This window comes from Oncorhynchus clarkii, chromosome 32, assembly GCF_045791955.1.
Source record: "Oncorhynchus clarkii lewisi isolate Uvic-CL-2024 chromosome 32, UVic_Ocla_1.0, whole genome shotgun sequence".
In the NCBI taxonomy this organism is placed as follows: domain Eukaryota; kingdom Metazoa; phylum Chordata; class Actinopteri; order Salmoniformes; family Salmonidae; genus Oncorhynchus; species Oncorhynchus clarkii.
This window is the reverse complement of record NC_092178.1, coordinates 36,457,454-36,482,416: the sequence shown is the minus strand read 5'-3', so window position 1 is coordinate 36,482,416 and position 24,963 is coordinate 36,457,454. Positions and strand designations below refer to the sequence as shown.

The window sequence follows — 24,963 nt, the reverse complement described above, 5'->3', positions numbered from 1 at the left end:
GGTCCTTTCATCTATAGCTGATTTCATGGATGAGCTCTCCGACAGGAATTCAGTCACCAGCTGCATGAGTTTGTGCATGACTTCAAATAGAAGACATGGACCACAGTGAAATTAACAGCTTGTTCTGTTCAGACATCTCAAGTCAAATCAAGTCAAAGTTTATTTGTCACGTGCGCCGAATACAACAGACCTTACAGTGAAATGCTTACTTACAGGCTCTAACCAATGGTGCGGGTAACAAAGGGTGTGTGTGTGCAGGTAAGTAAAGAAATAAAACAACAGTAAAAAGACATTAGAAAAAAGAGTAGCAAGGCAATATACAGACACCTGTTAGTCAGGCTTATTGAGGTAGTATGTACATGTAGGTATTGTTAAAGTGACTATGCATGTATGATGAATAGAGAGTAGCAGAAGCGTAAAAAGAGGGGGTGGTGGGACCCAATGCAGATAGCCCGGTTAGTCAACGTGCGGGAGCACTGGTTGTTCGGGCCATTTAGGTAGTATGTACAAGAATGTATAGTTAATGTGACTATGCATATAAGATAAACAGAGAGTAGCAGCAGCGTAAAATAGGGGTTGGATGGGGGGCACACAATGCAAATAGTTCGGGTAACCATTTGGTTACCTGTTCAGGAGTCTTATGGCTTGGGGGTAAAAACTGTTGAAAAGCCTTTTTGTCCTAGACTTGGCACCCCGGTACCGCTTGCCATGCGGTAGTAGAGAGAACAGTCTATGACTGGGGTGGCTGGGGTCTTTGACAATTTTTAGTGCCTTCCTCTGACACCGCCTGGTGTAGAGGTCCTGGATGGCAGGCAGCTTTGCCCCAGTGAAGTACTGGGCCGTACGCACTACCCTCTGAAGTGCCTTGCGGTTGGAGGCCGAGCAATTGCCGTACCAGGCAGTGATGCAACCGGTCAGGATGCTCCCGATGTTGCATCTGTAGAACCTTTTGAGGATCTCAGGACCCATGCCAAATATTTTTAGTTTCGTTTTTTGTCGTGCCCTCTTCACGACTGTCTTGGTGTGTTTGGACCAATCTAGTTTGCTGCTCTCAACCTGCTCCACTACAGCCCCGTCGATGAGAATGGGGACGTGCTGGGTGCTCCTTTTCCTGTAGTCCACAATCATCTCATTAGTCTTGGTTACGTTGAGGGATAGGTTGTTATTCTGGCACCACCCGGCCAGGTCCCTGACCCTCCTCCCTATAGGCTGTCTCGTCGTTTTCGGTGATCAGGCCTACCACTGTTGTGTCGTCAGCAAACTTAATGATGGTGTTGGAGTCGTGCCTGGCCATGCAGTCATGGGAGTACAGGAGGGGACTGAGCACGCACCCCTGGGGAGCTCCAGTGTTGAGGATCAGCGTGGCAGATGTGTTGCTACCTACCCTCACCACCTGGGGGCGGCCTGTCAGGAAGTCCAAGATCCAGTTGCAGAGGGAAGTGTTTATTCCCAGGATCCTTAGCTTGGTGATGAGATTTGAGGGTACTATGGTGTTGAACGCTGAGCTGTAGTCAATGAACAGCATTCTCATATAGGGGTGGGTTCCTTTTGTCCAGGTGGGAAAGGGCAGTGTGGAGTGCAATAGAGATTGCATCATCTTTGGATCTGTTAGGGCGGTATGCAAATTGGAGTGGGTCTAGGGTTTCTGGGATAATGGTGTTGATGTGAGCCATTACCAGCCTTTCAAACACTTCATGGCTACGGACGTGAGTGCTACTGGTCTGTAGTCATTTAGGCAGGTTGCCTTTGTGTTCTTGGGCACAGGGACTATAGTGGTCTGCTTGTAGCATGTTGGTATTACAGACTCAATCAGGGACATGTTGAAAATGTCAGTGAAGACACCTGCCAGTTGGTCAGCACATGCCCGGAGCACATGTCCTGGTAATTCGTCTGGCCCCGCAGCCTTGTGTATGTTGACCTGTTTAAAGGTCTTACTCACGTCGGCTACGGAGAGCGTGATCACACAGTCGTCCGGAACAGCTGATGCTCTCATGCATGCCTCAGTGTTGCTTGCCTCGAAGCGAGCATAGAAGTGATTTAGCTCGTCTGGTAGGCTCGTGTCACTGGGCAGCTTGCGGCTGTGCTACCCTTTGTAGTCTGTAATAGTTTGCAAGCCCTGCCACATCCGACGACCGTCGGAGCCGGTGTAGTATGATTCAATCTTAGCCCTGTATTGATGCTTTGCCTGTTTGATGGTTCGTCGCTTGGCATAGCGGGATTTCTTGTAAGCTTCTGGGTTAGAGTCCCGCACCTTGAATGCGGCAGCTCTACCCTTTAGCTCAGTGCAAATGTTGCCTGTAATCCATGGCTTCTGGTTGGGGTATGTACGTACAGTCACTGTGGGGACGACGTCCTCAATGCACTTATTGATAAAGCCAGTGACTGATGTGGTGTATTCCTCAATGTCATCGGAAGAATCCCGGAACATGTTCCAGTCTGTGATAGCAAAGCAGTCCTGTAGTTTAGCATCTGCTTTATCTGACCATTTTTTTTATAGACCGAGTCACTGGTGCTTCCTGCTTTAACTTTTGCTTGTAAGCAGGAATCAGGAGGATAGAGTTGTGGTCGGATTTACCAAATGGAGGGCGACGGAGAGCTTTGTACGTGTCTCTGTGTGTAGAGTACAGGTGATCTAGAATTTTTTCCCTCTGGTTGCACATATAACATGTGTTACCGGAGTGTGCTGTTCTATCCTGCCGGTGCAACGTGTATCCCGCTAGCTGAATATCCATGTTGTCATTCAGCCACGATTCCGTGAAGCATAGGATATTACAGTTTTGGATGTCCCGTTGGTAGGATATTCGTGATCTTACCTCGTCTAGTTTATTGTCCAATGATTGCACGTTGGCGAGTAATATTGATGGGAACGGCAGCTTTCCTAGTTGTCTTCTGTGGGTCCGGACGAGGCATCCGGCTCTTCGCCCTCTGTGTCGCTTCCTTTTGCAAATAATTGGGATGTCTGCCCTGTGGGGTGTTTGGAGAATATCGTGTGAGTCCTGCTTGCTGCTGTTGTTGTTGAAGAAATCTTTGTCTAATCCGAGGTGAGTGATTGCTGTCCTAATATCCAGAAGCTCTTTTCTTCCGTAAGATATGGTTGCAGAAACATTATGTACAAAATAATTTACAAATATCGCGAAAACCCCCACATAATAGCACAATTGGTTAGGAAACCGTAAAACGGCGACCATCTCCTCAGGCGCCATTTTCATAGTCGGACACGTTTTATTTTATTCCATAGTGTAAACGTCTGTTCATAGCAGACACTGTTGTACTATTTTTCAGAAATATCTATATTAAGAAATATTTGTAACTACACTGACACTTTACAGTGCAGCTCAACTGCAGTACAGTGCAGTAGTTATTCTGCACTTACTGCATCCAAAATACCAGTCGACTGCAGTCAGTGTTGTGTTCCAGACCGAAGGGGGACAAGGAGTCCGAGACTGAGTCTGAGTCAAGATCGAGATCAGTAAAAGTCATATTCAAGAGCATGATTGTAATTTTGTCAACTCACCGCCATAATAAGAGTTCAAAATATCCAGTATTGCTGGGTTCATATTTCAGAACATCTAATGGATTCTTTAAACATTTTTTTTGTTGTCGGCTACTTTTCAGCGACTGCAGCAGGTGTTATCAAAAGGATGTTGTTGCTAATTTGTTAGCTTCTCCCTTTCAATAATACATTTCTGTGTTTTTTATTGCAGCGTGCTTGCTGTTGTTAGCCATCTCTTTCAAAATAACTTATGTTTGTAAAACATTGTTGCATTTAAAGCATTTTAGCAACATTACATCTTATTAAAATCTGGTCATATACACCCCCAGGAAGAAAATTACATCAATAGATGCGCTAGCCTATTAACCATGTTAATGTGATCATAGCCCTTGCTAGTTTGATTGTATTGACATTCTCAGCCTTAGTTACATTTGTTTGTTTTTGTCCAGAATATTGAGTAATTGAAACTGAAACTGAAACAGTGCATCCCGAATGGAGGCAGCAAACAATGTACCAGGCCAGCTGTGATTTACAACCTGATAGCAATATTTTTTGGACTGCCAAGAAATGTATTGGTGAATTATATTAATCATGCATTGAACTGCATCCATCTATTCTGCCAAAAATGCCTTTGTGTCAGTCATGGAACGTTGAGTCAAATATAACCTATTTTTAAACCTCTTACAAACTTGGTTTTGTAGCATATACTGGGAATTTGATCATTTTGACTGATATTATGATTGTCTGTTTGTTTCATATCTGCAAAGTAGTTAAAACACTGTCAGCTTCACTTTAAACTTCAGGTCACCGGTTACTTTGTGTGCTAAACATTAGATATATATATATAGTTATATAACTATATATATAGTTATATATATATATATATATATATATATATAGTTTTTTCCAATGGGAAGTAATAATTGTACATTTCGATTGGGAATGCTTAATGGTTGTGTTTTTGTATTGTTATGATTGGGACTTATCCTTTAACATCATGCTGTGTGTGACTCCTGTCTTTCCATCGGTATGAAGTGGTGTAATGGTGCCTGGAGAAGTGGGTATATTAACATTTTGCCAACAAGTTCCCAAACGGCCCACCCATCGAAGGAAAGTCACTTTGAAAAATCCTGTGTCTTCCTATAAATCGCTTAAATCACACTTTTGTATATAGAAAAATACAAAAATGTGATGGTCTAATTCCACAACAATGCTTAGCCACAGAAATCTGATTCGGTGGGCCTGTTAGCTCCTGGCTCCCCAGTGGGTGGGCCTCTGTTCACCCAGGCCCATCCATGTCTATGCCCCTGATGCAAACAGCACATGACAATTGCGCATCACAAATAGCCTACTAATCCAAAACACTTCTATCTAAACTTTTTCAATAGATGGTTTGCATACCTATTGCTGCCTTAGTTAGCATTTACTGGTAGATGTCATACGTTGAAATGTCTTTCCTACCCTACCGGCATTCTTCTGTGAACTGCACAATCTTGCTGCCAGCAGATGATATTCTGCTGAAAATATATTTAACGTGCTTTGCGGTTGTGTAGGCTACTTTGTACATGATTTCTCTATTGTACTGTACCTCCACTACACTACTTTGATACGTATCAGTAGGGATTAAGAAGTGAGTATAGGCAGTGGCGATTTTAGCATGTAAATCTACCACAACACTAAACAATAGAGTAATTGCACTATAACAGTGACAACGGTGCCCACAAACTGTTAGAGCCTAAATAAATGTCATGACTTCCACCAACGTCGGTTCCTCTCCTCGTTCGAGTGGCGTTCGGCGGTCGGGGTCACCAATCTTCTAGCCATCGTAGATCCACTTTTCATTTTCCATTTGTTTTGTCTTGTTTTCCTACACACCAGGTTCTCATTTCCCTCATTAATTGTTGTGTATTTAACCCTCTGTTCCCCCCATGTCTTTGTGTGGAATTGTTTATTGTGAGTGCTTGTGCACATATTGACTGATGCGCGACGGGTTTTGTACCCATGTCTTGTTGTTCTTCATGACGTTATTTTCTGCAATTAAACTGCTCCGGCTATTACCTAGTTCTGCTCTCCTGCGTCTGACTTCCTTGCCACCGGTTACGCACCCCTTACAGTAAATCTGTCCCAATAGCTGAGTCTTGACACCTTACCACTGCTACACCTGGCTTTCAGCAGAGCCTCGTCTGGTAGCGAAACAGTTAATTCAGCCTCATTTACTGCATAAAAAAAACAGCTGATATGGCTGACTTGCTAAAACAGATGTGGTTTCTACTGACAATTGAGATGTACGGCATATATGTATGGCATAAGGGGACAACGAGCAGATGAGTCAATCCGTCATTTCGATTATGACATTAATGAGCGAGCTAGGACGGACGTAGTCAATATAACTATTTGTTCAGCACTTTTGAAATGTACAGAGACAGAATTCAAAACATGGGCCGTTCTTACAGTATTCTCCCTGTACATTAAGTCAGAACCGTAGGATAAATAAAGGGGGCATATAAGCAGACAATGAAAGCTCTTACAATATTTGATGATGACATTTCTCTAAAACAGGCTACATGTGCACCACCAAGTCAGAACAGTAGGCTAAGTTATGAGGGGAAAAGGGACCAAATTATTAGGGTGAGGCACATGGGCTACTACACAACATACACCTAAGTATACTTTAGCTAAGAAAGTAATACTGTCTCCCTGGCATATTACATAATTTATGCAGCAGCATACAATACATTTTTGGACTCACCTTGTTGTGCTATGCTCACTTGAACAGGAAAGTGGTATGGCAGTCTTTTGTGGGCAAATTTTGTCATCAATGTCTGTCATTCTCTGGATTTATGGTGCTTTCAAGATAACTGGGAAATCTAAAAAACAAGGTCGAATCATAATGATGTCATAAATCTTCAGGTTGGAGCTCCAGAAAGAGGCCTGAGTTCCCGACTTGAAATTCCGAGTTGGATGACCGTTCAAACTTATTTTCCCAGTCGGAGCTAATTTTTTTTCTGAGTTCCCAGTTGTCTTGAACTCACTGAAGTCTGAGATTTTCCTGTTCCCGAGTTTCCAGTTGTTTTGAAGGTGGCAGATGTTGGATTCACAGCCTGGCCAATGTTGAATGTTTATCATTTTAAGCTTGGAAAAGAGACCCTTAAACCCAGACTTGGACCACACACCCACTCCTCTGAATAGCAGGCTAGTGATTGCTTTGCCATGCTTGCAGTTAGCCACTGATTCCTGCCAAACCACTCATTGCTGAAATTGCAATTTCCAACTTGTTGTGTAATGTTTATGTCCAATAGCCAATGAGCACTGATACGTTTTATCTATATTTTCTCTTCATTATTTCTCTTTATATGACAAGGATTGAAAAATATGTGCCAGTAGATTGTCGACTTGATTCATGATGATAACTGCTAGCTAAGATTTTGAAAGTATGATGTTGACATGATCAGTCCAATCAAAGTTACTGTAGATATAGCGTGATTTGACTTCATTTTATCTGTGGCCAATGACCTTGAGCCTTTATGGATGGACACTTCTAATGTAACTCTATGGCAGCACCCAAGTGCTTGAATTTTCGAGCTCAACTGTAGATTTTGCGGTGACCTAGTTTTCCCATGAGTGACAGAACACTGAGCCAATAACGGCGCAACTAGGGAACATTACCAACCCCTACGCTCTGCCCCACCTGCCTTGAATGACCTGTTGCCACTGAGTATATGCAATGCCCACAAAAAAAGTGGGCACACTGCTTATACCTCATTATAGCCTTCACTACACCACAGGCCCTTTTGTGTTTCATAAAAAGTGAGCTCTCTCACTTGAGTGTGCTGTTATTATGGTTGCTGTCCTTTCAGAATGAGGAACCGGTCACACACTGAAGGTTCGCCACTGCTCAAACATGTCTATATGAAGGATGTTAAGATAATGTTTTCATGTTTCAAGAATATTTGGCGAAGCGGTTTTATGCGCTGACCAAATGGAAGTTCTACTCTGATGGTCTCAGAAGATGTTAAGTCCTCACTGTCCGAGACCGAGTAAAGACCAAGTACAAATGCATCTGACACCGAGACACTATGTAAGTACACATGTATCTGACACCAAGACAAGGCGAGACACTATGTGGTCTCGAGTACCACAACACTGACTGCAGTTACTGCACTTTTACTGCAATTTCAAAACTGCAATCGTATTTTGCAAAGGATACAATCAAGTTATGAAAAACTACTGATTTCCGCTCCAAAAGAATAGCCCGCAATTACACAACAATGTTTATTTTATGTGACTATAGAGCACCAGTCTGCGTACACTAGTCGCTGCTCAACATTCATCGTAAATTGTGGAGTTGCGTTTAATCTAAATTACGCTTTCAAAAAATACGTCTGCATCCCGTCAAAAGATAATTCTGTCATCTCCTATTGCAGCCTAAAGCACATTTTCTATCCACCTATTTGCGAGTTAGGGTAGGGTGCAGGCCCCAGACGGTTGCGGACGGGTTATTATCAATACTAATACTGGGTTATTAGCAAATACTGCTTGTACTTGACTACTGAACACATAGGCATGTTATAGAAAGTATGAGGCATGTGACAATAGAAATGTTTTGACAATGTTTTCACCAGCTTTTGAATTGGTATGAGTGGGCACTGGAGGGGAAGAAGGAAACCTCTATGTCCTGCTAAGCCACACATTGAGGAATGGTTTGTTTGGGAGTGGGAAAAACATCATGACACCAATAGACAATAGCAAAGCATTCAGAAGGCAGGGGATTTTGTAGAAGTTTTAAACATGTATTGAATTCTTTCAAACTATTTTGCAGCCACACAGAGTATACACATTTCCAGTTTAAAAAAGGTTTTACAAGCAAAAAAGTGATCAGATATACCTAAATCAGTCAACCCATTTACCGTTAGTACATGGCTAACATTAAATTAGTACACAGTTCTTCCCAAACAAGGAAATACCACAGACAAATCTCAAATGAACCTAGAAAAGAATCCCAATAATAACACAAACAAATAGCACTTAAAAGATTTATTTAACTCTATATTGATACTGAACAAAAATATAAACGCAACATGCTTCAGTTATTTTTTTTACTGATTTACAGTTCATATAAGAAAATCAGTCAATAGAAATACATTAATTAGTCCCTAATCTATGGGTTTCACATGACTGGGCATAGGCCTACCCAATTGGAAGCCAGGCCCAGCCAATCAGAATGAGTTTTTCCCCACAAAAGGGTTTTATTACAGACAGAAATATTAGTGTTATCAGCTGTCCAGGTTGCTGGTCTCAGACAATCCCGCTGGTAAAGAAGCCAAATTCTCTAAAACGATATTGGAGGTGGCTTATGCTAAAGAAATTAACATTACATTCTCTGGCAACAGTTCTGATGGACATTTCTGCAGTCAGCATGCCAATTGCAAAACTTGGGACATCTGTGGCATTGTGTTGCGTGACAAAACTGTACATTTTAGTGGCCTTTAGTCCCCAGCTCAAGGTGCACCTGTGTAATCAGCTTATTGATATGACACACCTTTCAGGTGGATGGATTATTTTGGCAAAGGGAAAATGCTCACTAACAGGGATGTACACATTTGTGCACAACATTTGAGAGAAATAAGATTTGTGCGTATGGAACATTTCTAGGATCTTTAATTTCAGCTCATGAAACATGGGACCAACACTTTACATGTTGCGTTTACATTTTTGTTCAGTATACATTCTAATCTTGCCAGACAAATACAATAATTACTTCAGGCAAAAGGGAATTCAATTCAATTCCTAGTCAACACAAGTTGAACCACATTGTTGTTTGCCCTTTCTAGAGATAGATAGATGCCTTGTTCAAAACAACTGAAAAATAGCAGGTCAAATCATGACATCAGTGATCTTCGGGTCAGAAAGTCTGAGCTCTAGAAAGAGGCCCGAGTCAGAATTCCAATTTGGATGATCGTTCAGGCAGATTTTTCCTCAGTCGGAGCTAGTCCCCCCCAGAGTTCCCTGTTGTTTTGAACTGACTGAAGTCGGAGATCTCAGAGTTCCCAGTTGTTTTGAACGTGGCAAGACAGAACAGTGGAGCAATTGTCCCTCCTTCCTTTGGTCTAGGTCAGGGGTGGGCAATTCCAGTCCTCGAGGGCCTGATTGGTGGCACAGTTTTGTCCCAGCCCCAGCTAACACACGTGACTCCAATAATCACCTAATCAATTTTATTAATCAGCTGTGTTTGCTAGGGATGGGGGGAAAAAAGTGTGTCACCAATCAGGCCCTCGAGGACTGGAGTTGCCCACCCCTGGTCTAGGTCATCACGTAGCTCAAGAATGGGGGCAACATGAGGTCACATGCCAATTGCATTATTCATTGTAAACTGAGTGATCAGTAGAGCTCCCCAACAGCAAGTGGGGCTGGATAATGGGAGAATTAACAGTGAACGTCAATTTGAAAAAGTGGTTAGAAATAAGCATTCGTAACGCACACCAGAGACAGAAAATAGTCTGTTAGCTGAGCTACCTATTGAAGATCAATGAATTGTCAGTATGAACAGTCATTGGTTATATAATGCTGACTGACAGATTTCCATCCCACTAAAGTGTCTGAAGACATCTGCTCAATTATGTTAATAGAAACTTGCCAATTGTACGTGAGCATTCCATACAAAATAGTTTAAATTCAATGCTTTCCATAAGTGCAACTGAATAAGGGTCTGTGTGTAAGCTAATCTGTGTTTGTGAACAACTGCATTTCCAAGTGAGCCATAAAACAAATTGAGAAATTTCCAGAGGCATCAAGGACAAATCAAATTCTTTAATAGAAATAATTTTAAAACGTTTAGCTGGTATATGGTACACTTTAACAGATGTTTCCTCCTTGGCTTAAATTATACAAACGTAATGCAGTTCTTATACACACAGACAGATTGGTGCTAATGTTTGATGAGTGCGTGTGGGTGTGTGAACCATCAACCTACATGTATATCAACCTCTGCATATGTATGTGTGTAGGCCACACAGAGGGATTAACCCCTTTACACCAGGACTTTGGTCATGAAGGCAGTGGACAGGGTGGCGAGGGCCAGGGGCAGGATGCTCATTCGGGGCAGGCCCGGGGCAGTGTTACACAGGTCCGTGTCACAGCAGGCCTTCGTTATGTTGTACACTGTGTGGTTGGAGCTGGTAGGGAAATCGGTTGTGGTCGTCTTGTTGCATTCATTCACTTTCAGGCAGCCTTTCATCTTGATGTCCACAAACTTAACTGTGATGAAAAGGAACACAGAAAAAACTGAATTACTTAGGCTTTGTCATGCCAAACGGCACACACAGTAAGGCCTCTTAAATTGACAAACTATGAAACGCAAGTTGTTTTTCATTAACTTTTGCCGCAAGACAGAATGCTGGAAAGTGACATTTAAGCATCTGCAAAAGGAATATTTGTAGCTCGTCTTCCTTCCTCGTTTGCTTCTGAAGAGGACAGAGGTACTATGGGGAAAGAAACTTGTCTTTTCTTACCAACACTGATTTTGCTGATAGCTGCTTTGAGGAAAGTTCTTACTTGCAATGACTGCAATATGTGTTTATCTACAGTACCTTAGTTGAATGCACTGACTAATTCGCTCTGGATAAAGCGTCTGCTAAATTATTACAATGTAATTATAAGACGCATATGAGCCACCTATGACTGGTGTCGGCCAGGCCTTGGGTCCTTTGGTCTTGGGTCCTTACCTGCGTTTCCGACGCCGCTGAAACAATTCTCCCCGGCATTGCAGTCGACTTTGGTGGTGTAGCACAAGTCCCAGAAGCCCAAGTCACATTTGTAGCACTTCAGAGCCTGGCCTGGGATAACAGAGATGGAAATAAATAAATAAGCAATATATTACCATATGCCAGTCTACAAATTCTCTTCATGTTCAAGTAAACATTCTTGTAGAGAACTCCCTTGACCGCTTTGTTGATGCAATCCTACGTCATTGGGACAGTTTGTCTCTAAACATGGGATGGGCCAAACAATGGTTTAGCCAGTTGACACTCCCCGGTTTTGCTGACTGTGCACTTTAGTGGATGAGAAGCCCAACCTGCGCAAATTCTTATGATGTTAGTTCATAGAAGGGAATAGTTGTTTGACAATTTGTCCACTTCTCAAAATACAGGGTGAATGCTTTGAGTGTTGCCTTCCTTAGCTCTTGATAGGGACACACAAAATGGCTGCTTCCCAGTGAGTGCCACTCCAGACAGAGAACCAATTGGGTCATGGAACTACCCTTTGGCCCCATACTTCTTATGCCCTTTATAAATTAGTAGTTTGGTGCTTTTAGGGGGTGGAGGAGGAACGGTCCGCCATAAACAACATAATTAAACGAATGACAGTGAGACCCATAAATTCAACCAATTAGTTGCAAGATGGAAAGTCCCTGGGCAAGTTCTGACTTCTTATGCAAATAACACTACAGACACGCAAGTACCTAAAGGAGTTAAATACCTGCCCATGAAGTTGTATTTGTGACAAACTCATCCCATGACTGGATCCATCATAGAAAGGCATACGTTTATGGGTGACGTGCACACATTGACACATGCAATAAATACACCATTTTGTTTGTTCCTTGTTTGAGTAAAGTTACTCAGTCCATTTGCATTCATGCCATTCAAGTGGTAAAGACGTCGTCATGGGACGATTCTACAGAACAGCATAGCTGCCATTTTAAATGAGTGACGCATATTGGTCACATTTAGGTATCAACTTCATTTTTAAAAGAGGGAAAACATGGCGTGGCCTTCAGTTAGTAATGTCTGGTTGACACAACAACAAATAATCTAAGCAATTTGTGATTGAGCCAAGGAACATTGAGCTGCTTAGCAAGGTTGTAAAAATGCCATGCCAACGCCTGGCCTGACCCCCCCTGACACTGGTTTCGGTCACACCCCATGGAAAAGGAGTTCACAAGCGACTCGGGTTACAAAGAATGCCACTCCTGTTCCAAAAAAACAAGTCATACACTGAACAAAAATATAAACGCAACATGTAGTGTTGGTCCCATGCTTCATGAGATTAAATAAAAGCACAAAAAGCTTATTTTTCTCATTTGTGCACAAATTCGTTTGCATCCCTGTTAGTGAGCATTTCTCCTTTTCCAACATAATCCTTCCACCTGACAGGTGAGCCATATCAAGAAGCTGATTAAACAGCATGATCATTACACAGGTGCACCTTGTGCTTGGGGACAATAAAATGCCCCTCTAAAATGTGCAGTCACACAACATAATGTCACAAACATCTCAAGTTCTGAAGGAGCCTGCAAGCATGCTGACTGCAGGAATATCCACCAGAGCTGTTGCCTGAGAATTGAATGTTCATTTCTCTACCATAAGCCGGCGCCAACATTGTTTTACAGAATTTGACATTACGTCCAATTGGCCTCACAACCGCTGACCACGTATATGGCATCGTGTGGGCGAGCAGTTTACTGATGTCAACGTTATGAACAGAGTACCCCATGGTGACAGTGGGGAATATGGTATGGGGAGGCATAAGTTATTTACAACGAACATAATTGTATTTTATCGATGGCAATTTGAATGCACAAAAATATTGTGACGAGATCCATCGTGAGTCCCATTTTTCCAATGGATGCATATCTGTATTCCCAGTCATGTGAAATCCATAGATTAGGGCCTAATACATTTATTTCAATTAACTGATTTCCTCATATGAACTGCAACTCAGTATAATCAATTAAATTGTTGCATGTTGCGTATTTTTGTTCAGTGTACATTGAGTGCATCCCCACAATCCAACCAAATGACTCATTGATCACATGTAAAGAGGGACGCAACAGAATCTCTTTGTCGGCTTGGGTGTCCACTTATATCAAAGACTATCATTATGTGATCTTGCAGACATCGATTCAGCTTTGATGTAACTTTATTTAACAAGCATCGTTTACCTGAGTAGCCTGCTCTCTACGTATAAAGTAGAAAATATATACACATGCGCAGAATGTGGTCTGCACATGCACAGAAGCTTTGGGAACTTTAGTCTGGTGGACTAAAGATCCCAAAAAAGTAATTGCCAAGTGATCGGATCCTTCAATCAATGTTTGAATTCCATTCTTTAGGTACAAATATCAAATAAGGTATCCTTCCGGGAAGGACAAATACATCCTTGAGAGAACGCAGATGAGTAAGACATGCCAGCGCACAAGTAAACTTCCACTTGTCAAACACCCTCCCACTCAAGAATGCTTTCACCAAAATGTATTGAGGCTGCGTTTACACAGGCAGCCAAATTCTGATATTTTTCCACTTATTGGTCTTTAGACTAATCAGATCAGCTCTTTTGACAATAATCGGTCAAAAGATCAGAATTGGGCTGCCTGTGTAAATGCGGTCTAAGTGGCGGTTCCCGATACACAGATTAAGTTTTAAAAAGCTATTTTAAATGGAGAGTCTATTGACCACACTTTTTAGTTCAGGAATAGGTTTAAATCTGCCTGGGAAACCGGCCCTTAGAGTGAAAACAATCAGCAGTCCTCCATCAGAATGCCTCTTCCCCTACCATTACATACAGGCCAACATCACGTAAATGAGTCATGACATGATACACATTTCTCTGTCAGCCTCTGCCTGGGGGTTTGGGGCCACGCCTTGACTTTATCCCCTTCAGAAATCCTGTCAAATCGGTTCCCTTCGCTCATGTCACACCACTAATCTGTCACCGCCTCAGACACACTCATACAGGTGAAACAGGTGACAGTCAGGTTTCACAAACAAAGCTGCCTCTTGGCTTACACACTTGGCTGTACTCTAGCCACAACAGGTAATTTACAGAGGCAATGAGGGGTTAAGTTAAGAAGGAGCGCCCAAGCCTTGATTGGGTAATACGGAGCACGGGGAAATGAGTCATACGGATTAGGGGGATGATGTTCACAATTGGTCTCCACCATCTCTCATTATTGTTACCTTTAAGAGGACTGAGGACACGGTGCCCATTGAGTATGAATAAACAGTTGCTCATACAACTCACGCAAAAAAAGCTACAAGATAATTATCCTGTGGCCTAGGACTATCAACGTGTTTTTTTTTTTGTGCAGACCACACATTGTCATTGGAAATGTTCTTGATGATGATTATTAACCCTATGGTTTGTGTTATATGTACCACATAAGGGGAATCATTATTACATGGACAAAGTGTGATGCCGACATAATTACACACAAGAGACAACTATTTGAGGACATTGAGTCATGGGGAATTTTGCTGGCCTCTAGCAACATTCAAGCATCCTTTAAATTCCCCCACCCAAAAGAAAACTCCTGGTGGGCTTATGCAGTATGCATGTCATGCATGGACTAGCGGGGGGGGACTGACCTGGCCATCAGTTGTATTGTCCCCTGTACAGTCCCCAGGCATATATACACTGAGTGTACAAAACATTAGGAACACCATCCTAGCATTGAGTTGCACACCCTTTTGCCCTCAGAACAGCCTCAATTCATTGGGGCATGGACTCTACAAGGTGTCAAAAGCATTCCGCAGGGATGCTTCCCAGAGTTGTGTTAAGTTGGCAGGATGTCCTTTGGGTGGTGGACCATTGTTGATACACAGAGGAAACTTTTGAGTGTGAAAAATCATGCAGCATTGCAGTTTTTGACACTCAAACCAGTGCGCCTGGCACCTACCATACCCTGTTCAAAGGCACTTTCATCTTTTGTCTTAAAAATCCTTCAACCTGTCCCCTCCCCTTCATCATTGAAGTAGATTTAACAAGTGACATCAATAAGGGATCATAGATTTCACCTGGTCAGTCAATGTCATGGAAAGAGCAGGTGTTTCTAATGTTTTGTACACTCAGTGTATGTTTTTGTATATTGTCTGGTGTTGTTTTTATGTCCTGTAATGAGTTTTTACACTGGGGACATACTGGTGGTGGAATTGGAAGGAACAGTAACATTATTAACAAAGAGGTTGGGTATTGTGTATTTAATGAAAGAACCAATGCTGTATTGTGTAATTGGCCAAATAGGAGAGCAGATCAAGTTACTCTGTTCAACTGGTTTCAGATCAGGGCCCATAACCACAAAGCCAAGTACCACAGTTCAAATCAGACTACTGTTGCACTCTACAGTTCACTCACTGCAACTACGTCAAAGGAATGTATGGGTTCATTATGAGACCCCATGATGATGGGAACCATGGATACCATAACTGGCATTCCAAAACACCAAACATTGGTCAAAATGTATTTCGATGAATCCTCTTCAACGTAAGGCATTTGTGTTGGGATATTGATATGCGAAACAAGTCTTGATACAGATTTTTAAAAATAATACCAAAGTTGTCCACATGCTGGCAATGTTGCCTGATAGGACACACCATTGCAGTCTGTCTTCTAACCAAGAGCCTGGATCAGAAGTATTCAATGGGGATGCTAATAAATCAAATCAAAAAGGTATATTTGACAATTACAAAATGCAGTTGTCAAATCAGATCTAGAGCCAGTCTTCACAACCCTAATTGAGCAAACACGTTTTACTTTAAGGGTAGTCAGTATATACTAGTTTTACTCCATAGTGTCCCTGAAAGGTTTAAACTAATGACTTCCTGTAATCGCCAACACCTTCCACCCACAAGGCTTAGGACCAAACACCTAACCTTAACTAACTGCTTTCTTAATGTTGCTGTCACAACATTAACACTAAATTGCAAAGTTGAGCTCAATCTAACTGAGCTACAGACCTTTTGGCCTGCTCTCCACACAGTATACTAAGAGGCTCATTAGCCTACACATCAGCCAAGTGATTAGAGTCACGGCATCAATGTAACTGGCCGTGAATCAAACCTGTGACACCAGGGGTGTATTCATTAGACAAAGACCGTAGCAAACAGTTATAAAATGTTTGGCAATTTCCAATCTGAGGTAGGCCCCTCCCCATTTAATTCCCTAGGAGCCAAAACTGGGGTACGAGCAATGCTGTCGGGGGTACGCCCATTAAAATTGTGATTCACATATAAAATCTATAATTTTTAATATATATATAAAAAAATATTTAAAAAAACATTAAAATGGCTTCACATTTTCAAACAGTCTATTTATATTTTCCAACAGGGCTATACATTTGGGTGAGGTTTTTTCTCGCCTGAGTAGCCTCGTTTCACTGCCAAAAATAAAATAAAATAATCTAGTGTTCAGCGAAATAACAACAGTCAAATATAGGTAGCCTAGTCAAATAATTTACATCCAATCACATTAACTGTTACTCTCTCGTGGGAATTCCATTAACAGTCCGTCCGTATGTAGCCAAACGTAGCTGCTGCTCATTCTGTTTGCTCAAAAATTGATAAATGGTTAAAAAAAAATTAGGGCCCACATCCAAAGACACATACCAGCTCTACAGGCTGGGACAATGCCAGGAGAAAAGGCAGAAAAAACTATACAGACAATGGCTTCATCAAACAACACTTTCACGACGCATCAGTGACACGGCAGAAGATTTTGAAACAATTACTTTGCATGCAAGCCAGTGAATTCTATGCATTTACAGCTGGATGAGTCAACAGACGTGGCGGGCCTGGCACAACTGGTATATGTCCGTTACATTTCTGGGGGGTCAATTAAGTAAAATATCCTCTTCTGCATACCAGGACAACAGGAGAGGATATTTTTAAAGTACTGGACAGCTTTGTGTCATCAAATGGACTAGTGGTCAAGATGTGTTGGTATCTGTACTGATGGTGCAAAAGCCATGACAGGGAGACACAGTGGAGGGGTAACGCAAGCAGATGCTCCCGACGCCACTTGGGTACACAGCAGCATCCACCGAGAGGCTCTTGCTGCCAAGGAAATGCCTGACAGGTTAAAAGACATTTGAGCCACGACAGTGAAAATGGTTAACTTTGTTAAAGCAAGGTTCCTGAACTCTCGTGTATTTCCTGCACTATGCAATGATAGGGGCAGCGCTAGATATCATGATCTGAATCTAGGATTACAGGGACTCTCCGCAACTATATTCAATGTGCGGGACAAAATTGAGGCTATGATTAAGACGTTGGAGCTCTACTCTATCTGCATTAACAAGGACAACACACCGGTATTGCCATCATTGTTTGATTTTTTTTGTGTGCAAATTAACTCAATCTTACGGACAATGTCAAATGTGATATAGCGAAGCACCTGAGTGGGTTGGGTGCGCAATTACGCAGGTACTTTCCCGAAACGGATGACACAAACAACTGGATTCGTTATCCCTTATCCCTGCCTCCAGTCCACTTACCAATATCTGAACAAGAGAACCTCATCGAAATTGCAACAAGCGGTTGTGTGAAAATTTAATTTAATCAGAAGCCATTCATCTCATTAACCTGTGGTGAATTATTCACAATTTTTGATGAACAAATAAGGTTTTATATGTAAGATGGTTAAATAAAGAGCAAAATTATTGATTATTATTATTATTATATTATTATTTGTGCACTGGTCCTATGAGAGCTCTGTCACTTCCCACAAGCCGGGTTGTGACAAACTCACTCCTTCTTATGTTTAAGAAATGTATCATATAGTGTGTATGTGTGTGGCAGGCTTACAATGATGGCAAAAAAAACTACATTTGAGAGTATGCTGACCCTGGTGCTAGAGGGGGTACGCAGCTGGTTGAATGTTGAAGGGGTACGGGACTATAAATAGTTTGGGAACCACTGCCCTAGAGCACTACACTCAGAATGACTGATACTCTCCAAGTTAAGGGCCAAAAGGGGAAGCCAGCAGAACTACATCTTCTCATGTCTTAGTTTCACTAAAATGTTTTGTTAGGGAACCTATGCAAACGTTGTATGAGATCGTGGTCCCGAAAATATTTGGTAAAGGTCATGAGGAATACATATTCACAATTCAAGAAGAACTCAATCAAGGTCGACAACTGCAGAAAATAATATAGTACGGGTGTGGTTTGAAACCTAAGATGGGGACAAAGACTTGTTTAGCTGAACTAAGTGATCTCAACTATGGGTCATACATTATGGCAAGAATAATAGTTTATTTAGTCTTTACAGTTGAATCTTCTGAACCATTCGCTCAGAAAGGCTCAGAAAGTTCCCCAAAATTACATATTTTTTTTAGTTTCCTTGCCCTGTAAACGGTCTGTGGACATGATTTTTATTGTAACCCGCGCATGGGAGAATCTCAACCTTCAACTACAAACGCTAGGCTGCGTTTACACAGGCAGCCCATTTGAGATATTTTTACAGTAATAATTGGTATTTTGACAAATCAGACCAGTTCTTTTGCTAATAATTGGACAAAAGATAAGAAACACCGGTTTAAGACGTCCACATTTTCTAATTGGTTGTATTCGGGTGTAAAGCTTGCCTATTTATATGATAAACTATAATGCATCTTTACAATACATTCAAAGTATACATAGCATTCGAATTATGAAAAAACGAACATCATTTTGACTACCCAACTCATTACAATCCTATCAAACATTTTGTTTTGGCTATCAAAATGATAGGTTAACTAAACAACGATTGAAATAAGCAAACAAATACAGTTGACAAACAATTGTATCTTACCAACTGAAAAACACAGGCCAACGGCGAAAATGCTGAGAATAATTCTGTTCATTTTGGAAAATGAAAAAAAGAAAGATCAGTGTCGACAACTTTACCAGAGTTTTTTCCGTGCCGCTATATGGACAGTTAGCTAATGTGATCAAACATCAAAATTCGTCACCAACTCGCTATTTATGATCTCCCACCCATTTTCACAGACACGTCACCGTTATCCTATTCAACATAGAAGTGTCTGGGCCACGTTCAGTTGCTAAACGTTCTTGAACGTTGCCGATATCAATTCCATCAAGAGAGCGGACCCACTGAGCACAGACGTAAAGCCAATTCAACCTGTGTCAACATGCTAGAATAGATCACTGTCTGAAGTTGTCTGAACAGAAACGATCTTCCTCCGGCACTAAGAGAAACACAATTATTTCCGTTATTGGCTTGGCTTCTGCAATGCAAGATTGCTATTCTGTTTTGTTTGCTTGTTTTCCTGGTAACACATTGGGCACAAACTGGTGCAATAACGTTGTTTCAACGTAATTTGTCAACTAAGTGTGACGTGGAATCTACGTGGAAAATACAAAGGCTTTGAAAAGTCATCAATTTAAAACATTTTTTTTTTTTTAAATGGGCAGGGTGAAAATTCAACCACAAGATTATGTCATCATGACAACCAAATCTCAACACAGACAAACCTTGAATAAAATATGTATACATGTTGTATTTAGAACAACATCAAATGTTCAATGTTATATCCACTATTATGAAGGAAAAAAACGATAGGCTGGGCAGCACCTCCTATTGGAGAATTGATCTATCTACAGCTACCTCTTGGCCTCCCATCCAAGGTTTTAACCAAGCTCAGCCCAGCTATCATATTTGTCACTGACTATTACCAACATACTATCCTGAGAATGATTGTTGAGACATCTCCACTTAAATAAATGAAATATGTTCACTGTTGCTACTGAAGACATTCCAAAGGGTAGGCTTAACAGAGGAAATGAAATGTGACCATACTTTATCAATCATCAATGATGTTATTTAGGCCTACAGTATATAGCATTTGCAAAGTCATCAACAGATACTGTCTCAATTCAACCCAGAATTAACAAAAAAATAGACACTACGATAGGCCTAGTGTTTCAAGCTCTGGTTGATGTCAAATGTAATGATATTTAGTGCTATTCAATTATGTTTGGTTGTCAAAACAACCAAATATCAACATTTGAAGTAGATGTATTGTATCTTCTGCTTGGATAGTTCCATCTGTGCCACTGACTTAGTCTGGCTTTAATCCCAGTGTGTGTAAAAAAATAAATAAAGGTATATGTTGGATTCACATCCTCCATCTCAACCAAAAATGTAAATTAAAGAATAGGACTAAAACAAACTTCATATGAAGTATGATTTTATTTAGTCCTATTCTATAATTTTTGGTTGCGATGGAGATGTGACTCCAACATATCAATTAGTAATCGAACTTATCAATTAACACAATTCAACATAATTGTTTTAATACAATAAATAGCCCATTAACTTATCAACAATTTAACAAATTATATGTTGGAGTAGGTACATCTCCTATAAATGTTGGTATTTAGTTGCATTATCAATTTGTTTGTCATTTAGCAGATGCTCTTTTCCAGAAGCAATTCAGCTCAGGAATTCGACCCAGTAACCTTTCAGTTACTGGCCGTCAATCAAACACAATTCAATATTACTTTTTTAATACAGTAAATAGCCTAAAGTTAAGGCTATATTCTCACAAAGTAATCTCACATTTAACCTTAAAATGAGTAAAACATCCATGGCCACATTGAGGTTGATCTGCGCAGAATTTCGAACGGCATTGATTACTTGTACTTTTAATGTAGTCTCAACTGCAATCCAGGTCATTTGGTTCTGCTATTAGATGAAACACCGTGACATCACATGAATCTGTTGTATAAATAAACAAAATATCTGACATTGTATTCCCATTTGAACTTTGATGTGCTTTTAAATGGTTAAATGTGCAGTGATAGACATTTGAGTGACCACTTAACCAAAATTCAGACATTGTTTTTCCATTGAAATTTAGATGTTCTTTTAGTTGATTGAAAGCATAGTGATAACACATTGGAAATTCAACAAACTTTTTAGTGGGTGACTATACAGTAGGTTGTAATCTTTGATCAAGGACTCAATCAAATATTACCCAATTATCCACAATGAAATGAAGTAGTGTGCCCAGTCGGAAGTCTGGTCTTGCAGTCTGTGCAAGCATCTCTAAATTGTGCTCATGATATGTCAGCTTTCAGGTTTGAGTCAGCAAAAGACCAAACAGTTAGCGAATTAGTTAACATTGACTCCCACCAGTGTAACTGGAAAAGCAAATATTGGTTACTTTTGAAAAACTGCTTGACTTTATCTTGAATCATTGTTTCCCTACCCTGTTGCAAGATTTTTGGTGATTGAGTAAATATTGTTTGTGATACTGTATGCATTTGCATGGTCGGTGACCTTGAGCAGGAAAGACTGTTTGTGGCTTTAAGGAGCGTTTGTGTCTCCTCTTCAGAGGGAAACAGTTATGAAATGCCTTCATCAGAGTCATTACCTCAATCCCTGAATGCAGTCTTTGTTTTGCCCACAGATCCCAGAGTCTCTGACATGTTTCTCAACTGTTGTCATTAAAGCAAAGGGCATTTGGGAGTGAACAACAATGCTAATCTCTCTTCTGATCAGTCACTGCAGCAGAAGAGATCCCAGGAGTTATACAAGAGAGGAGAAATAGGAGTATGGAAAGGATTGGAGAGGTATAGCTTTTGATTACAATGTAATTGTGGACAATAATTCTTCCTCCAAAAGTGTTTTTTTCTGGAGTTGCATCTGGCGTAAAATTATTTTTGAAAAACAATTGTAAGAAAGAGCCTACTGTAGATCTTAGGACTAGGAGTAAGATATATTTTTTAAACATTTGCGGAGGAAAGGGTGTGGTGAAGCCAGCAGGCTTGGTGAGGGAACATGTCACATGACTCTGTGAGCAACAGGCATACTGTCACGGATAATGTGCTGTTACACTAATTGTTTTTCATTGTTCCAACTTCAGACTATACATGTATTTCCATACAACATAACATACGCAAGCACACACTCAAACACAGATCGACTGAACAAGCTTTTGAGGATTATTTTGGATCCTCTCATACAAATTCAATCACTCTTATATATATTTTTAAATGACTGTATGTCGCCCAATGCAATCCCTTGAGTGCTCTACCCAGAAAGCAAACACTTGATCACAAAAACACAATTGTTAAATAATGTTCATATCAGTAAGAAACAAAGGAGAAACTTGTTGGCCTCCTGCCCAGTGTGCCCAGGGTGGTGTGAGAAGAGACCAAGGGAGGGACATGGCCTTACTCCTGATGCTGTGGTTAAAACTCCTGAGTCATGTAGGCTCTCCTCCTCTCCCTGGAAAATGTGACGGAGACAGGGCAGGCACATGGTTGCATACTGCTCATTTTACTAAAGAGGAGCAGCACTGTCTTTTGGGGAAAAAAAGTAGAAGACAATAGTCTTAATTTTACCTTTATTTAACTAGGCAAGTCAGTTAAGAACAAATTCTTATTTTCAATGACGGCCTAGGAACAGTGGGTTAACTGCCTGTTCAGGGGCAGAACGACAGATTTGTACCTTGTCAGCTGGGAGATGTGAACTTGCAAACTTTCTAGTCCAACGCTCTAACCACTCAGACCAATCAGTCTCTCACATCGCTGTGGGGGAATTTGGGCCCACTCTTGCATGCTGAACAGCTTTAACTCAGTGACATTCGTGGGTTTTCCAAGCAGGAACTGCTCGTTTCAAGTCTTGCCACAACATCTCAATTGGAATTAGGTCTGGACTTTGACTAGGCCATTCCAAAACTTAACATTTGTTGCTTTATAACAATCTTCATGTAGACTTGATTGTGTGTTTTGGATCATTGTCTTGCTTCATGACACAGCTGCACTTCAGCTTCAGCTCACAGACAGACGGCCTGACATTCTCCTGTAGAATTCTCTGATACAGAGTGGAATTCATGGTTCTTTCTGTTAAGGCAAGTCGTACATGTCCTGAGGCAGCAAAGCATCCACAAACCATCACACTACCACCACAATGCTTGACCATTGGATGAGGTTCTTACTGTGGAATGCAGTATTTGGTTTTCACAGTAATGCATCTTCTTTCAAGATATTTTTTACCTTAATACAACAATTAAGGTAAAATATATATATTGTTTTATATTGTAAAGTAAGATAATCGTGAAGAAAATATACTACTTCAAAATGGAGATTGCCTCAAATGGCGCTGCCCATGCTGTCACAGACGCAATAATGGCACAGATACAATGAGATGAGTCCTCAATCTATCCCTATGGAAATGTAATAACTTCCTGTAAATAAATAAGCCCTGTATGAATTGTCACAAACATGTGACGCACCACATTGCCAGGAATTAAGACAAAAAGTAAGCCCTTAGAATAGAAGAGGTTGGATATATTAGTCACACATTCACACACACATTTTACCTCAGAGCATGTGCTTGCTCGCCCGTATGCATAGCAGAGGGAAGACGTTTAGAGTTGGGTTGAGAAAAAAAAATCCCCTTCATAATAAAGCATTACATGCATCTATAATTGCATTTGTGTAGTGGCATACAGTTGAGCAGATGCGTTTTTAGAATTTCCACACATGGGGGACATTATTTAGCAGGTTAAAAAAAAGAAAGAGCCTTCTATAAAGACATTTCTATGTCATTTACATGAGAGAAGGCGTTAGGCGTTAACATAATGTTAACTTTCACTGCTATGCGGATGACACACAGCTGTACATTTCAATGAAACATGGTGAAGCCCCAAAATTGCCCTTGCTAGAAGAATGTGTTTCAGACATAAGGAAGTGGATGGCTGCAAACTTTCTACTTTTAAACTCGGACAAAACAGAGATGCTTGTTCTAGGTCCCAAGAAACAAAGAGATCTTCTGTTGAATCTGACAATTAATCATAATTAATGGTTGTACAGTCGTCTCAAATAAAACTGTGAAGGACCTCGGCGTTACTCTGGTCCCTGATCTCTCTTTTGAAGAACATATCAAGACCATTTCAAGGACAGCTTTTTTCCATCTACGTAACATTGCAAAAATCAGAAACTTTCTGTCCAAAAATGATGCAGAAAAATTAATCCATGCTTTTGTCACTTCTAGGTTAGACTACTGCAATGCTCTACTTTCCGGCTACCCGGATAAAGCACTAAATAAACTTCAGTTAGTGCTAAATACGGCTGCTAGAATCCTGACTAGAACCAAAAAATTTGATCATATTACTCCAGTGCTAGCCTCCCTACACTGGCTTCCTGTCAAAGCAAGGGCTGATTTCAAGGTTTTACTGCTAACCTACAAAGCATTACATGGGCTTGCTCTTACCTATCTCTCTGATTTGGTCCTGCCGTACATACCTACACGTACGCTACGGTCACAAGACGCAGGCCTCCTAATTGTCCCTAGAATTTCTAAGCAAACAGCTGGAGGCAGGGCTTTCTCCTATAGAGCTCCATTTTTATGGAACTGTCTGCCTACCTATGTCAGAGACGCAAACTCGGTCTCAACCTTTAAGTCTCTACTGAAGACTCGTCTCTCAAACGAACCGCCCTTGCTGTCTCTGCCTGGCCGGTTCCCCTCTTTCCACTGGGATTCTCTGCCTCTAACCCTATTACAGGGGCTGAGTCACTGGCTTACTGGGGCTCTCTCATGCTGTCCCTGGAGGGGGTGCGTCACCTGAGTGGGTTGATTCACTGATGTGGTCATCCTGTCTGGGTTGGCGCCCCCCCCCCCCTTGGGTTGTGCCGTGGCGGAGGTCTTTGTGGGCTATACTCAGCCTTGTCTCAGGATGGTAAGTTG

General features: G+C 41.1%; 1 protein-coding gene and 1 long non-coding RNA gene across 2 annotated transcripts in view; one reads left to right on the top strand and one right to left on the bottom strand.

The window, feature by feature from the left end:
* The window catches only part of LOC139392398 (uncharacterized), a 63,479-nt gene that overhangs the window by 37,858 nt on the left and 658 nt on the right, over nt 1-24,963 (top strand). The gene's annotated exons all lie outside the window — the stretch shown is intronic.
* Nucleotides 8,261-19,270, bottom strand: LOC139392351 (lymphocyte antigen 6D-like). Its single transcript, XM_071140280.1, has 3 exons — nt 19,057-19,270; nt 11,215-11,325; nt 8,261-10,747 (listed from the first exon to the last, which is right to left on the bottom strand). Exons 1-3 carry the CDS (start codon nt 19,106-19,108, stop codon nt 10,521-10,523), a joined length of 390 nt encoding a protein of 129 aa, XP_070996381.1. The 5' UTR covers nt 19,109-19,270; the 3' UTR covers nt 8,261-10,520.

Excerpts from the sequence above, each read along its gene's own strand:
- LOC139392351 (XM_071140280.1), bottom strand. The coding sequence starts at position 19,108 with ATGAACAGAATTATTCTCAGCATTTTCGCCGTTGGCCTGTGTTTTTCA. Across the intron at positions 11,326-19,056 it reads TGGCCTGTGTTTTTCAGTTG|GCCAGGCTCTGAAGTGCTAC; the intron begins GTAAGATACAAT and ends CTGTTATCCCAG. Across the intron at positions 10,748-11,214 it reads CAGCGGCGTCGGAAACGCAG|TTAAGTTTGTGGACATCAAG; the intron begins GTAAGGACCCAA and ends TTTTCATCACAG.